General features: G+C 32.6%; 1 protein-coding gene across 1 annotated transcript in view; it reads right to left on the bottom strand.

The window, feature by feature from the left end:
• LOC145266614 (mitochondrial import inner membrane translocase subunit Tim23-like) overlaps window positions 1-14,478 on the bottom strand; it is a 33,522-nt gene extending 19,044 nt beyond the window's left edge. Inside the window, exons 1-3 of the mRNA XM_080122518.1 lie at window positions 14,298-14,478; window positions 4,673-4,740; window positions 2,731-2,827 (exon numbers count right to left, since the gene is read on the bottom strand). Coding sequence (XP_079978644.1) covers window positions 2,731-2,827; window positions 4,673-4,740; window positions 14,298-14,370 — 238 coding nt within the window. The 5' untranslated portion in view covers window positions 14,371-14,478. The remainder of the gene's footprint in view (window positions 1-2,730; window positions 2,828-4,672; window positions 4,741-14,297) is intronic.
• Window positions 14,479-14,771: the final 293 nt, after the last annotated feature.

The raw sequence follows: 14,771 nt of genomic DNA, 5'->3' as shown, positions 1-14,771 counted from the left end.
TGTTAGAGAAAAATAATTAAAATTAATGTCCTCATTTACTTGCATCCCCACGAGGGCAGAGTTAGTCAGACACAGGGCCAATTATCCATGTGAGCAAAATCCATCATCCTATACATTATCTGCTATTTTTTTTTTTTTTTTTTTATAAAATTTAATCAGTGTTGCCCAGGATTTATCATAATAATTATACCATAGCAAGTGGCATAATTGAAATGAATAACTCTCGTCTTGGGGTGGCCTCATGTTTTGACAAGCTTCTGGGCTTGACCTTTAATTCTGATCTTAAATGGAACACATACATTAAATCCGTTGCCAAGGGCGCTGGAAAAATTGTGGGATCCTTCTATCGATCCAGTAAATAGATCACTGCTGATGCAATTCTCTATCTATATAAGAGCCAGATACGTCCAAGGATGGAGTACTGTTGCCACATCTGGGCAGGAGCTGCTAGAAAGGACTCGTCCTGCCTTGATAAGGTTCAAAATAAACTTCATAGCCTTGTGGGGAGATGTCCTTCTCACGGAAGAGATGTTGCGAGTTGGTCTCTGCTTTATCGTTATTTTCATGGCAGGTGCTCAGCCGAGCTCCATTCTATGGTCCCCTCTCGCCAAACTTTTACAAGAAACATCAGTCTAGCAGAAAACACTATCACTAGTTTCCCCTACTCTTTATCTGTGCCTACACCTAAACGTAGATTCCATGAACAAAGCTTTTTTCTTAGAACTGCACGCCTATGGAATTGTCTTCCGTTTTTCTGCTTTCCAGCTGACTACAATATGGTTGTCTTCAAGTCTAACGTAAACAAGTTTTTGCATGAGCCGTTCCATATAAGTTAACAAATTTATCGAATTTCCATTACTAACGGTTACTATATTGTTCAATTTTTACTGTACACTCTTTAACCCTTATCCTCGAGTGGCCTCTTGGCCTTTATAAGTGCTGATGCCTATGTAAAGAAAAAAAAAAAAAAATTGCCTGCGAAACAGATTTCTTTATAATTTATTTAATATCTTAAATTCAAAATGATCAATTTTTACGAGACCCAGCATTGTTTAACCCTTAAAAAAAAAAAAAAGAAAAAAAAAAAAAAATTAAGACCTGCTTTTTTGTGGCCTCATACGTTTAAGCAGTCTTTATAAATAATATGAAAGAAATTAAAAAAAAAAAAAAAAATTAACATCTTAGCATGGGGGATCACTTTCTATAAAAATTTAACGTAAAATGAGACATGTCATCTCTAGCATTTTTTTCAAGTTTAATTAAAAATAAAAATCAGTTTTCATATTTTCTCACTTATCAATAACAGATGCACAAGATCCAATAAAACTGATTTTTATTTCTTAACTTGCAGAGTCACTTCAGCATTACCTGAAACCATAATAAAAAAAAAAATCTCAAATAGAAGGTTTAAAAGTGTGAGCAAGATTTTTGTATTAAAACTTCCATCTCTCTGTCTGTCCTTCATCCATCTTTTTCTCTATTTTTCTTTCCTCCTTCCCAGTCTCACACTCCTCTTTCAAGTTTCTATACAATAAACAATATCGAAAATGGCTGAAAAACCACCCCCACCTGAATAAACCTGGTCCACTTGACATCCAAAGAATCAATAATTTTGTTTCATTTTTAGATATATACTAGCATGGGTGCTCGGCATTGCCCAGGTGTTTGGAGGTGTGTGTTGAGATTTAAAAAAAAAATTAAAAAAAAAAAAAAGTGGCAGTAGTAAGGCAGGCTCGAACCCGTACCACGAAGGAGGAAAACAATGAGAAAAAAACCGACATCTTTGCTGTTACGACCACTGTCAAACCAGAAGTGACGTAGGTTTTAATTAAATTAGACAATCGAAAAGAGGGGATGACTTTTGAAAATATTGGTGAAGAAAGCGACCCCTCCCAGTATAAAAGTGCCTAGTTGAAGGTGATTTCTCGGTATTTGTTGTCTGAAGGGTCGAGCTTCAAAACGATACTGATCTTGTGAAAATTTGTCGCCTCTGTTGAAAGTTTTAGGCAGACATGCAAACATACATTTATATAATGGTACCTCAAATTTTCAACCCAAACTGATTAAAAAGCTTGCCCTATCTCTGAATACCCTTTATGGAAAATTTCAAATGTTTAGACCAGAAATTGTCTGAGTAATTTGGTAGAGACCGCAGAGGTCAATTTTTTTTAACTTTGCCCCTATTATGACCCCCTAACATAACATTTGTTTTGAGCTCAAATCAAGTTATTAAGTTAAATCCATGTCCAAGGAACCTATATCTAAAATTTCAATTGTTTAGACCCAAAATTGGTGGAGGAGTTTGGTAGAGTTCTCAAAGGTCAAATTGTTAAACTTTGACCCTTTAAAAGCCAAATTTCCGTCCGAAAATGAATTACAAAGATTTTCCCAATTCTCACTACCTCGTATATCAAACTTTGAGTCTGTAGACTGAAAATTGACAGAGTTATTGTCTAGGGAAATGTATACAGACAAACACTTTCATTTTTATAGATGTATAGATACATCCAGGGCAGTGCCAATCAAGAAAATACCAATTTTGTGGATCTTTGGTTAGTATTTTTAGATTTTTACATGCAAGTTACTGCCCTTTATATAACAGATTAAAATTCTACTTGATAATTTTTACTGATATATAAGAGTTTTCCATTTAATTTATTCGGAACTGCAATTTTCCCTTGTGCCCCTTATTGTATAAGAACCAACAAAGAAAAAAAAAAACACACAAACCTGCAAATACAGAACCACCAATTTGTGAGAAAGCAAGTTCTAACCGGCCCCTTTGTCGACTGGCTCCTTCTGGAAAGATGAAATCAGACCCGTTATCCTATAAAAAAAAAAAAAAAGGCAGGGAGGAATGAGAAGGAAAACACAACTTGGTTTAAGGTTCGAGTTAAACAAGGGTCTGTCTTGAAGGTCCGCTAATTGTTTTTAGACTTTTTAATACAATTTTGGCTCCGTTGGTTTTTCCAAACAGATTTGAGAAAAAAAAACAAAAAAACAAAAGGACAACCTTGTGTCTCATCTCTTGACAAGGAGTTAAATGTGTTAGAAAGACGAAAAAAAATATTTTTGGCACAAAACGAGGAGAATAGGAAATATTAACTTTAATCAATCTAATAATTCTCACTTCCATTATTTTGTCCTTTAGTTCTCACATTCCATGGGCGAGGTTTAAAAAAAAAAAAAAAAAAAAAAAAGGTTAATTTTTTATGTGAAATTTTTTTTATTATCTCCTTACAGTAAGTAGCTTCATGCCTTGTCTGAAGCAATTAAGAAAAAAAAAATAAAAAATAAAAATTTCAGAAATTGATTCACTTTGTTCTATAATTTATTGTAAACTTCATAATCAAAATTCTGAAAAGTTGTAAACATGATTTCTTGACAAATTCGACGTCCTGATGGTTCGCTATTTCTGGTAAAATTTGCACAATCTTCAGATCAAGGAGTTAGACCAGTTTTGGAAATTTCAGCTCAGTTGGTTTCTCTGAACAGATTTAAAGAAACGGCCAATTTTGAAAATTTAAAAAAAATTGTGGTTTTATTTTTAGCGCCTAGAATGATTTTTGTCATTTCTGATTTGAAAAAAAAATAAAATCAAGAATTCATTTTGACAAATATTGTTTACCGTCCATATTAAGATTCTTTATATTTTTCTTAGTTGTAATGATTTTACAATTTTGAATGTGGCATAATTACGTCGACACACCATTTCTTGTTAGATCACCAAAGTTAAGCAACATTAAGCCTGGTCAGAACCAGATGGGTGACCAATTTGGGAATTCCAGGCACTGCATGTAGAAGTACGTCAACACTTCTCTACAAGAACTGCAAAAACCTAACGTCATCATCTTTCCTGACAGATATATACAAGCGACTGGTGACTGCTTGTGAATTTCATACTCCCATGAAACATCCGTCTTTGGAGTAAGCTGGTTCAACCCACCTACGGCGAGTACCGTTTCGGTACAAAGTTACCATTTTTAACCACCATCAAACATTTTCTCAGCATTCCACAAGATACCCACAGTGCTTATCTTCATCTTTCTAGTGCTAAGCAGAATAGTCTGAACCATCTATAACACGAGACTGGTTCGTTTCCTAAGCACAGTTCATGTCTATTTATACTGCTTCATAGAGAGTTTCTAATAATACCTTCTATTCCAAAATTGGTCACATATCAACCATTTTGGGGTTATTTAATGCCGAATCCAGTAATTTTGGAAAAAGTTTTTTATGCTTCGGTTTCTTTATAATATTTATTCACTGTGTTTGGTTTGGTTGTTTTGTTTTACGGCATATCAACCCTTTCCGGATTTAACTATTTTGGGAAAAGATTTTATGCTTTAAGTTGCTTATCTTTGAATATTTAGTGTTTAATTTAATCGCTTTATAGAGAAAAATTGTTTTTATTTTTGACTTTGCTGAACATGATTGAGTTTTTAGAACGGGGGAGAAAAGACAACATAAAGATTTGATGCATTTAAATCAGAAAACTAAGTACTGATTAGCTTCAATGTTGTAGATTCATGGAAACTGCAACATTAACATGATCATAGATATATAAGCTGGGGAGAATCTGTGGGTTAATACCTTACCCCATTAGCATTAGTGAACAATTGATGGCAATAGAAAGTATTTCAGTATGCAAAAAAAATGTATATATACTTACACCACCAATATATGCTGGGTCAAAGTTCAGATATGGAGACATCATACTTCCCATTCCACCGACATTGACTGAAAAAACAAAATCAATCAAAATCTAATAAAGAAACTTCTAAAAAAAAAAAAAAATTAAAATTTTTTTTTTTTTAAAATGACGAAAAAACTGGTTTAAAAGTTTTCAAAACAAGGATTGATAATTTTTCAACCTTTTTCATGTCTTTTCAAACTAGAAACTCAAATAGTTGTTGAAAATTTTAAGTTCGACATATACATATCAAAGTTTTACTATTAAGTTTGCAAAAAAAAAAAAAAAAAAAAAAAAAAAAAAATGCTCCTTAAGGTCAGAAGGGTAGATATTTATTTGCTGCCCACATCAGCAAAATGTGGCACAAGGCCGGAAAGTGGGAACCCCGCAGGCTCCCCTAAAGAAGGGGCACTCCTGCAATTTTAAAAATTGCCTGAGTAACCCCGTCGGCATTCCCCGGTCGGGGCGCCTCAGGCAGCAAGCAATAAACTTGCCCCACCGGAAAGCCCGGTGGCAAGGCCTTGGAAGGTGGACCTCCTAGGTATTACCCAGGCGGTGTACCTCAGTCCAACAGGTGCTGGGCCGGTCAGAAGGGTAAAGTCACTAAATACTGTTTTTTTTGTTTTTCACCACTTATCAAGGCCCAGAGGCCAATCAAGGATAAGGTTAATGAGTTTACAGTAGTCAATGTGACAATGTTGTAGTAATTGTTAGTAGAAATTTAGTAAATTGGAGTATTTAAGGAGAACAGCATATCAAGAATTTGTTTACGTTGGACTTGAAGACCAGTTTTGTAGTCAGAAAGCAGACAAATAGAAGACAGTTCCACAGGTGCGCAGTTCTAAGAAAGAAACTTTGCTCATGGAATCTACGTCTAGGTTTAGACACGGATAAAGAGTGGGGGAAATTATTGATAACGTTTTCAGCTAGAGTGTTTCTCGTGAAAGTTTGATGAGGAGTGACCATAGATTGGAGCTCAGACGAGCAATAATATCTTAATGATGATGACATGGCTCAATTCGAAATCACTAGTACAAATAGGTGACCATTTGGGAATACCAGTATTGATAGCAAGAAAATAATTCTGTATTGGCATTATTTTTTTTTTTTTTTTTTTTTAAATATTACACGAGGAGTAATTTCAAATTAACATTATTTTTATTTTTAGCATCTAAACTAATAGTATAATTTCAAATTATGACAAGTAGTTCAGTTCCTGATTTGATTAAATGACAATAAATTATGTAATTACAAATTGTAATGTATTGTTGAAGGTGAAAAACAATAAAACTTTTAGTACTTTCATCTAACAAATAAACGTAATTTTGTCATAGACAGAAATACTAATGTACCGCAGAAAATGCTGTAATAAAGTATCCGCACCTCAAAAAAAAAACTTTGAAATTATTAAAAAGTGAATATATTTAGGAGTATAAAAGTATTTACAATTATGAAATTATTGGAGAAACTGAACAACCTAACAGATTTGAAAGTGTAGTTTTTATGCCCTCCATCACCCCCCCCCCTCAAACCAGGAAAAATAAAACAGTTTCAAATTTTGATATAAATAGTTTGGTTCCTGATATTATTAAATGACAAGTTTAAATTAGTTTTTTACAAATTGTAATGTATTGTTGAAACTGAAAATCGAATCATTACAAATGGTTCAACAATGAATGCCCCCCCCCCTCCACAAAAAAAAAAAAAAAAAAAAATTACTTTCTGTAAGCATACAGAGATTGTAATGCAGGGCTCTACATTGCACAGTCGCATTTGCAAGTGATTTTTTAACATGACGACTCCAAATAATGAAACGCTTATCTTTTGGCAATTGTATTTCTTTCACTGACAATCTCCCACAGCTAAGTGAAAAATATCTTTTCAACTTTTTTTTTTTTTTTTTTTTAAATAAAACGAACAAAGTTTAATTATTTAAACAATAAAAGTTTAATAGAACAATATACTTTTTTTTTTTTTTTTACAAAGCTTGTTTAAAAAAATATCTGAAGAAATTAGAATGTTTATACGTTCAAGTATCAACATAAAATTTGTTGTGTATTTAGAATTACACTTATTAAATTAAAAACAGAAAAATATTCATGATGTACATACTCGTAACAGAACGAAGATGTCATATTCTAAAAATCATGTGGGTTTGGCTAGTAACTTTTCTATTTGGCTAGTAACTTTTCTATTTGGCTAGTAACTTTTCTATTTGGCTAGTAACTTTTCTATTTGGCTAGTAACTTTTCTATTTGGCTAGTAACTTTTCTATTTGGCTAGTAACTTTTCTATTTGGCTAGTAAACGAAAATATTTAATGTCAAAGATCAAGTAAAGATAAATTTGTCCATAGAAAAGAAATTAAATATTTTAATGTGCTTAAATATTTTAATGTGCTTAAATATTGTAATGTGCTTAAATATTGTAATGTGCTTAAATATTGTAATGTGCTTAAATATTGTAATGTGCTTAAATATTGTAATGTGCTTAAATATTGTAATGTGCTTAAATATTGTAATGTGCTTAAATATTGTAATGTGCTTAAATATTGTAATGTGCTTAAATATTGTAATGTGCTTAAATATTGTAATGTGCTTAAATATTGTAATGTGCTTAAATATTGTAATGTGCTTAAATATTTTAATGTGCTTAAATATTTTAATGTGCTTAAATATTGTAATGTGCTTAAATATTGTAATGTGCTTAAATATTGTAATGTGCTTAAATATTGTAATGTGCTTAAATATTGTAATGTGCTTAAATATTGTAATGTGCTTAAATATTGTAATGTGCTTAAATATTGTAATGTGCTTAAATATTGTAATGTGCTTAAATATTGTAATGTGCTTAAATATTGTAATGTGCTTAATATTGTAATGTGCTTAAATATTGTAATGTGCTTAAATATTGTAATGTGCTTAATATTGTAATGTGCTTAATATTGTAATGTGCTTAAATATTGTAATGTGCTTAAATATTGTAATGTGCTTAAATATTGTAATGTGCTTAAATATTGTAATGTGCTTAATATTGTAATGTGCTTAATATTGTAATGTGCTTAAATATTGTAATGTGCTTAAATATTGTAATGTGCTTAAATATTGTAATGTGCTTAATATTGTAATGTGCTTAAATATTGTAATGTGCTTAAATATTGTAATGTGCTTAAATATTGTAATGTGCTTAATATTGTAATGTGCTTAAATATTGTAATGTGCTTAAATATTGTAATGTGCTTAATATTGTAATGTGCTTAAATATTGTAATGTGCTTAAATATTGTAATGTGCTTAAATATTGTAATGTGCTTAAATATTGTAATGTGCTTAAATATTGTAATGTGCTTAAATATTGTAATGTGCTTAAATATTGTCATGTGCTTAAATATTGTAATGTGCTTAAATATTGTAATGTGCTTAATATTGTAATGTGCTTAAATATTGTAATGTGCTTAATATTGTAATGTGCTTAAATATTGTAATGTGCTTAATATTGTAATGTGCTTAATATTGTAATGTGCTTAAATATTGTAATGTGCTTAAATATTGTAATGTGCTTAAATATTGTAATGTGCTTAAATATTGTAATGTGCTTAAATATTGTAATGTGCTTAAATATTGTAATGTGCTTAAATATTGTAATGTGCTTAAATATTGTAATGTGCTTAAATATTGTAATGTGCTTAAATATTGTAATGTGCTTAAATATTGTAATGTGCTTAAATATTGTAATGTGCTTAAATATTGTAATGTGCTTAAATATTGTAATGTGCTTAAATATTGTAATGTGCTTAAATATTGTAATGTGCTTAATATTGTAATGTGCTTAATATTGTAATGTGCTTAAATATTGTAATGTGCTTAATATTGTAATGTGCTTAATATTGTAATGTGCTTAAATATTGTAATGTGCTTAATATTGTAATGTGCTTAATATTGTAATGTGCTTAATATTGTAATGTGCTTAATATTGTAATGTGCTTAAATATTGTAATGTGCTTAAATATTTTAATGTGCTTAAATATTGTAATGTGCTTAAATATTGTAATGTGCTTAAATATTGTAATGTGCTTAAATATTTTAATGTGCTTAAATAGCATAAAAATTTAGAAACCTGTCTGTACTTTCACCTCATAACTAAAAAAACAGAAGATGCCGTATCGCAGAAACTGCTATAATTTAATATCCCTATAACTATCATCAATGGACTAGGTGTCTAAGAATTTGGGGGGAATTTTTCACACCCCTAACACGAAACTGCAAATAAAATATAAAAAACTCGTAATTTCTCTTTAAAAAGTGGGTTGTTTATTTTCTTTATGGATTATACTTCCAAAATAAACTATTAAAGTAGTTTAAAAAATAGAAATATTTATTTTTTTTTATGTAATGAAATTAATTGAATTTTACGAGTTCAGTATTTTTCAATTTTTAAACTTTAAAAATCTATCAAAATTTTTCGATTGGTTAAATTTTTACGATATTTTCAGAGTCAATGTGAAATTTTATGCTCTTTCGTATAAACCGAATATAATATTTTAGACAAACGCTTTTTTTTTTTTTAAATTCACACCCCTCCATTTTGAAATGTCTATTAAAAAGTAAATATTTTACTCACCAAAGTTTTATATATCACAAATTGAAGATAAAAGATCAATAAATAATATATTCAAATTTAAAACAAAAGTGTTTTTTTTTAGAAATTTACCTGTAAAGTGCGAAGTTTAAAACTTTTTTTTTTTTTTTTTTTTTTTTTTTAAAATGAAACCTTGGTCCTTGCTCCTTTAATTGAAAAAAAAAAAAAAAAATTAGGGTTTGAATTACATTTTTCGGGTAGTTATAAGCCTGGAATGACAGGGGATCGAATTATTCAATATTTTTTCACATATTCGTAAGGTCAGTTGGACACACCTATCAATGGACCCGAGGTAATCTCATCAACATCAGACAAAGCCAAACTCTTTGCCAAGAACTTTGCAGCTAATTCGATCCTTTGCGATTAAGGCTGCAAACCTCCAAGATTTCCTCGTGTATCAGAAAACACGCTATGTGATATATAAATATCTGTACGTGATGTTGCCAAGTTAATCAAAAACCTTGATTCCAGAAAAGCAATCGGCCCTGATGGTATTCCAATTATAGTACGCAAAAAACTTCAACCAGAACTAGCGCCCATACTTAGAAACCTGTTTAAAACGTTGTCTTAAGGAGAATTGCTTCCCATCACCCTGGAAAATCTCATCAGTATGCCCTGTATTTAAGAATTCAGGTGATCGCTCATCTCCCTCTCAGTACAGGCCTGTAAGTCTCCTGTGTGTCATGAGTAAGTTGCTGGAATCTGTGTTAAATAGAGAAGTAAGCAACCATCTCAGCAAAAATAACCTTCTTAGTGACACGCAATATGGTTTCCATTCTGCTAGATCTACAGCAGATGTGCTTACAGTTATATCTCATAGGATTAGTGAATCTCTCGACGGAGGCAACCTTTCTAGGGCAATTGCTCTTGACATATCAAAAACCTTTGATAGGGTATGGCATAAAGGTTTACTTCACAAAATTTCCAGCTATGGTATAGCTGGAAATGTTTTCTCAATTATTAAATCATTTCTCTCTGATAGGTTCATAAGAGTAGTAGTTGATGGGCAAAAATCAGAAGCTCACAGTATTAATGCTGGAGTCCCCCAGGGGTCCATCCTGGGCCCAACTCTCTTCCTGATCTACATTAATGATCTTCCAAATCACATCCTTAGATCATTCATAGACATTTATGCTGATGACACTACCATCTATGGTAGCACATCTAAGACCGTAAACAATCAAGTTCTCTCCGATTCTCTCTCCTCTGATCTTGACCAAGTGGTACAATGGGGAAAGGAGTGGCTGGTTACTTTTAATGCATCTAAAACCAAGCTTATCTTTATATCATCAATGCTCTGAACCCCATCTGGCATCAATTGAAATGAATGGCTCTCGTCTTGGGGAGGCCTCATGCTTTGACAAGCTTCTGGGCTTGACCTTTACTCCTGATCTGAAATGGAACACGTACACCAAATCTGTTGTCAACTCTTTATCTGTGACTAAACCGAAATGTAGATTCCCTGAAGAAAGCTTTTTCATAGAACTGCACACCTGTGGAACCGTCTTCCGTTTTCCAGCTGATTACAATCTGATTGTCTTCAAGTCCAACGTAAACAAGCCCTTGATAGCCTTAAGTTAACTTAAGTTAACAAATTTACCGAATTTAACGTAACAATATATTTTTTTCTAGCAGGATCTGTGCACAGGCGTTGCCCGCTGGAAATATGATCCAATAGTAGAGGAAATTATCAACCTTTTGTTGCATTTATTCTAAACATGCCCGGGTGTTTGGAGGTATCTGAAAAAAAAAAAAAAAAAAAAAAGCCTCGAACGAACCCGTACCGCGAAGGAGGAAAAGAATGTGAAAAAAAAAAAAAAAAAAAAAGTGCTGTTGCATACATCACCAAACCAGAAGTGACATAGGTTTTAATTAAGGCTAGACAATCAAAAAGAGGGGATGACTTTCGAAAATATCGGCAAAAAAAGTGACCCCTCCCTGTAGAAAAGTGTCCAGTTGAGGGTGAAGGAATTAATATTTTTAGTCAATTTTTCGATATTTGTCATCCAAAGGGGCAAGCTTCAAAACGATACCAACCGTGTGAAAATCCATCGCCTCTGTCGAAAGTTTTAGACATACATACATTTAAACAGACAGGTGAGATTTATATTATAGATAAGTAAAAATAAAAGTTAAAAATTGTCAGTTTTGCCTTGGTCCGTTCCATTTCACTATTTTGATCGCAAGGTCAAGGTTGCCACTTGCTCTACAAAATTGCAGGTGGCACCCATCTTGATTTCTCAAGTTTATATTAACTTTTTACTCAAAATGACTCCTCATGTAATAATGTTTAAGATAAGAAACATTTTTAACGCATTATTTTTTTTCGTATCCCCTATTTAGCGATATTACCAAAAATATTTTTTTAAATAAAAGATTTTGTCAGAATCTTTACTGGCAACCGACAGTCCTGCTGAAATAGTTTGTAAATAACAAACGACTAATCTTGAGTTTAGCCAACATTAACCCGAATCAATTAACCCTAAGTACAGGATAGTGTACTGTATTGCCAACCCAGATTTAGGATTACGCCTAAAGATACATTACCTGAAAGTACTTTAAGGTGGGCTCTCTCTTCCATACTAGAAAATTACACCTGAAAGTATCCTGCACCTCTACAAGACCACCATTCACCCATGTATGGAGTATTGTTGTCATATTTGGGCTAGTGCATCCGCTACTTGTCTCTTACTCCTGGACAGGATTCAAAAGAGAGTCGCCAACCTGATAGGTCCTAAACTGTCATCTAAGCTTCAGCCTCTGTCCCATCAACAAAATGTTGCATCACTCTGCCTGTTCTACAAGTATTTTAATGGTGGATGCTTCAACAAACTAAAAGCCCTTGTGTCCCCTTGAGGTAAATACCCCAGACAAACCTGACAAGCAGCAAAATCTCACCCCTACACAGATCTCTAGATGTAAGAAGACATCTTGCTGCTCACCTCCCTACATAGCAACCCTGCAACTTATGTCCCTGGTAGTAGCCCCCAACTTCAAAGTGGCACTGTGCCTTGTTTGGGGTGAAAAAAAAAAAAAAAAAAAAAAAAAAAAAAAAAAAAAAGGCAGGTATGAAGTTTAGGTCGTAAACATAGCCTCTATGCCTTTCATCCGGCCAAGATCAAAGTGTAGTATCTGTTCTTCAAATGTTGCACTTTGATTTGTTTTCTCTCAGTGGACGAGAAGTCCTTCACGATTGAGACAATTTTTATTTTTGTTCCTTTTCTCCACGTTAAAAAGCGACCCTGGTGTCAAGTCTGTCCCGTGGGGAGGCATTGTAAATATGAACCCTTGCATGAAGAAAAGAAAAAAAAAAAAAACAGGTTGCAAATTACACCGTCATGACATCTAAATAAACGTAAATAATTAGTTTCGTTCGTAATTTAAATTTTAACCACGTGTTGATATATAAAAAAACGGTAATCTAAAATCGTGCATCCGTGGAAAAACTGTCTAAATTTTATAACGTTATTTAATATTTATTAACTTCTGGGTACTCCTTGGCCGTTGAGTTTCATGGCGACCAGCATAAAAAAAAACACGTGTTGCTCCCTTCCTGACGCAAGTGCATACCCATTTTTTATTTACTGACGTTGTCGTACTAACTAAACAATTATTTGTCACATTATTTATTTTGAAAAAAAAAAAAAAAAAAAAAAAAAAGTTTTACTCTTTATTAATATTAAAAGAAAAAATTTTATGACGTTATTATGTAATATTTAGGTAATGTCGCTAAATAGGCATTAAAAATGTTAGAGTTAGCCTTTTATCGAAGATTATTTTAAAAAGCGAAATTCAGGGAACTGCTTTAAAAAAAAAAAAAAAAGCCTAAATTCGCGAAAATTGGCTTAAAACGTTGACAGGTTCTAAAATTGGTGATCGATTTATTAAAACGTTGCATTAAAAATTGAACACCCCCTACAAATACTGATATAAATTTAAAAAAAAAAAAAAATACAGATGGGCCATATGTGCGCCATTTGTTGTCTATAGCGATACTTTTTTTTTTTTTTTTTTTACTAAAAACACAATAGCAGTTATTCTACTTGGTGAATTTTCGTAATTTTTGGATATATTACTGTTTTCGACATGACAATTAAGTACGTAATATTGTTTTTGCTTAAGTTAAAAACGAGTATTGTTGTCATATTTGGGCTGGTGCATCTACCACTAGTCTCTCGCTCCTAGATAAGGTTCAAAAGAGAGTCGCCAATCCTGAACTGTCGTCTAAACTTCAGCCTCTGTCCCATCGACGAAATGTTGCATCCATCTGCCTTTTCTACAAGTACTTTAACGGTGAATGCTCTGACGAATTGCAAGCACTTGTGCCCCCTCGACGTAAATACCCCCGACAAACAGCTAAATCCCACTCCTTCACAGTTGAGATCCCTAGATGTAAGAGAGCCTTCTACTCCAGTAGTTTCTTCCCCAAGACAGCTATTTGGAATTCCCTGCCGGGTCCCTGCTTCCTCAACTGTACTGACATGCAGAAGTTCAAGTGCAACGTGAACCGACATCTTGCTACCCAACTCCCTACACAGTACCCTTGATGCCCATGTCCTGATAGTAGCCCCCTACAACGAAGTGGCAATATGCCTTGTTTGGGGTGAAAATGAAATTTAAAAAAAAAAAAAAAAAAAAAAAAGTTTTTTTTAAATCGATTTGTCGACTCTCCAGCACCGAAAAAAAACAAAAAAAAAAAAAACAATAGCGAACAAATAGGAAGGGGGTCCATTAAAAAGTTTTACTTGCCAAATTCGTTAATAATTTTTAAAATTCTTCAAATCACAAAATAAGAAAAAAAAGAATTTTTACGGACGATTCGAAATCAAAAATTTCGTCATAAACACGGAAATACTATTCGTTCTTCCCCGTTAAAGGTCATCGTGTTTACCGACGATATTAGAATTATTTTAATGTTTTCTTTTTTTCGTACAAATAAAAGAAAGATTAAATGAGAGATTTACTTACCCCCGGCTGCCATCGACGGATCAGCACTGGAATAAGGATTAAAAAAGCTCGATTTCTTCTGTGAATTATCCATTTTCCGTATATTTTAACCCGTCTCGTTAAAGCAGAAGGACATTAGATATATCACCATGCGGCCGGAAGTGACAAGTACGCATGCGCCGGCATTAAAAACAACCAGAAATCTCCGGAAAGTGACGAATCTTTACGGAAACAAGCGATTTTTATTCTCCAGTATTTCTTCTAGATCAGGAATAATCTTTCTTCTTCAGAATTTCTTCCATATTAAAAAAAAAAAAAAAACAGAAAAAAACGCATGATGTACGTATCCATGACAAAACGAAATTATCATATCCCGAAAATCACATACATTGATCAAGTAGTTTTATTTTTTAAATAATAATATAAAATCAGCAGATCTGAACAATCTTGCCCCCTCTCTCTAATTTTTTTATTTTAGTCTTTTCTTCCCCCCCC

This window comes from Euprymna scolopes, chromosome 41 (genome assembly GCF_053919585.1).
Source record: "Euprymna scolopes isolate OS-2025 chromosome 41, ASM5391958v1, whole genome shotgun sequence".
In the NCBI taxonomy this organism is placed as follows: Eukaryota; Metazoa; Mollusca; class Cephalopoda; order Sepiida; family Sepiolidae; genus Euprymna; species Euprymna scolopes.
This window is presented reverse-complemented; position numbering and strand designations above follow the sequence as displayed.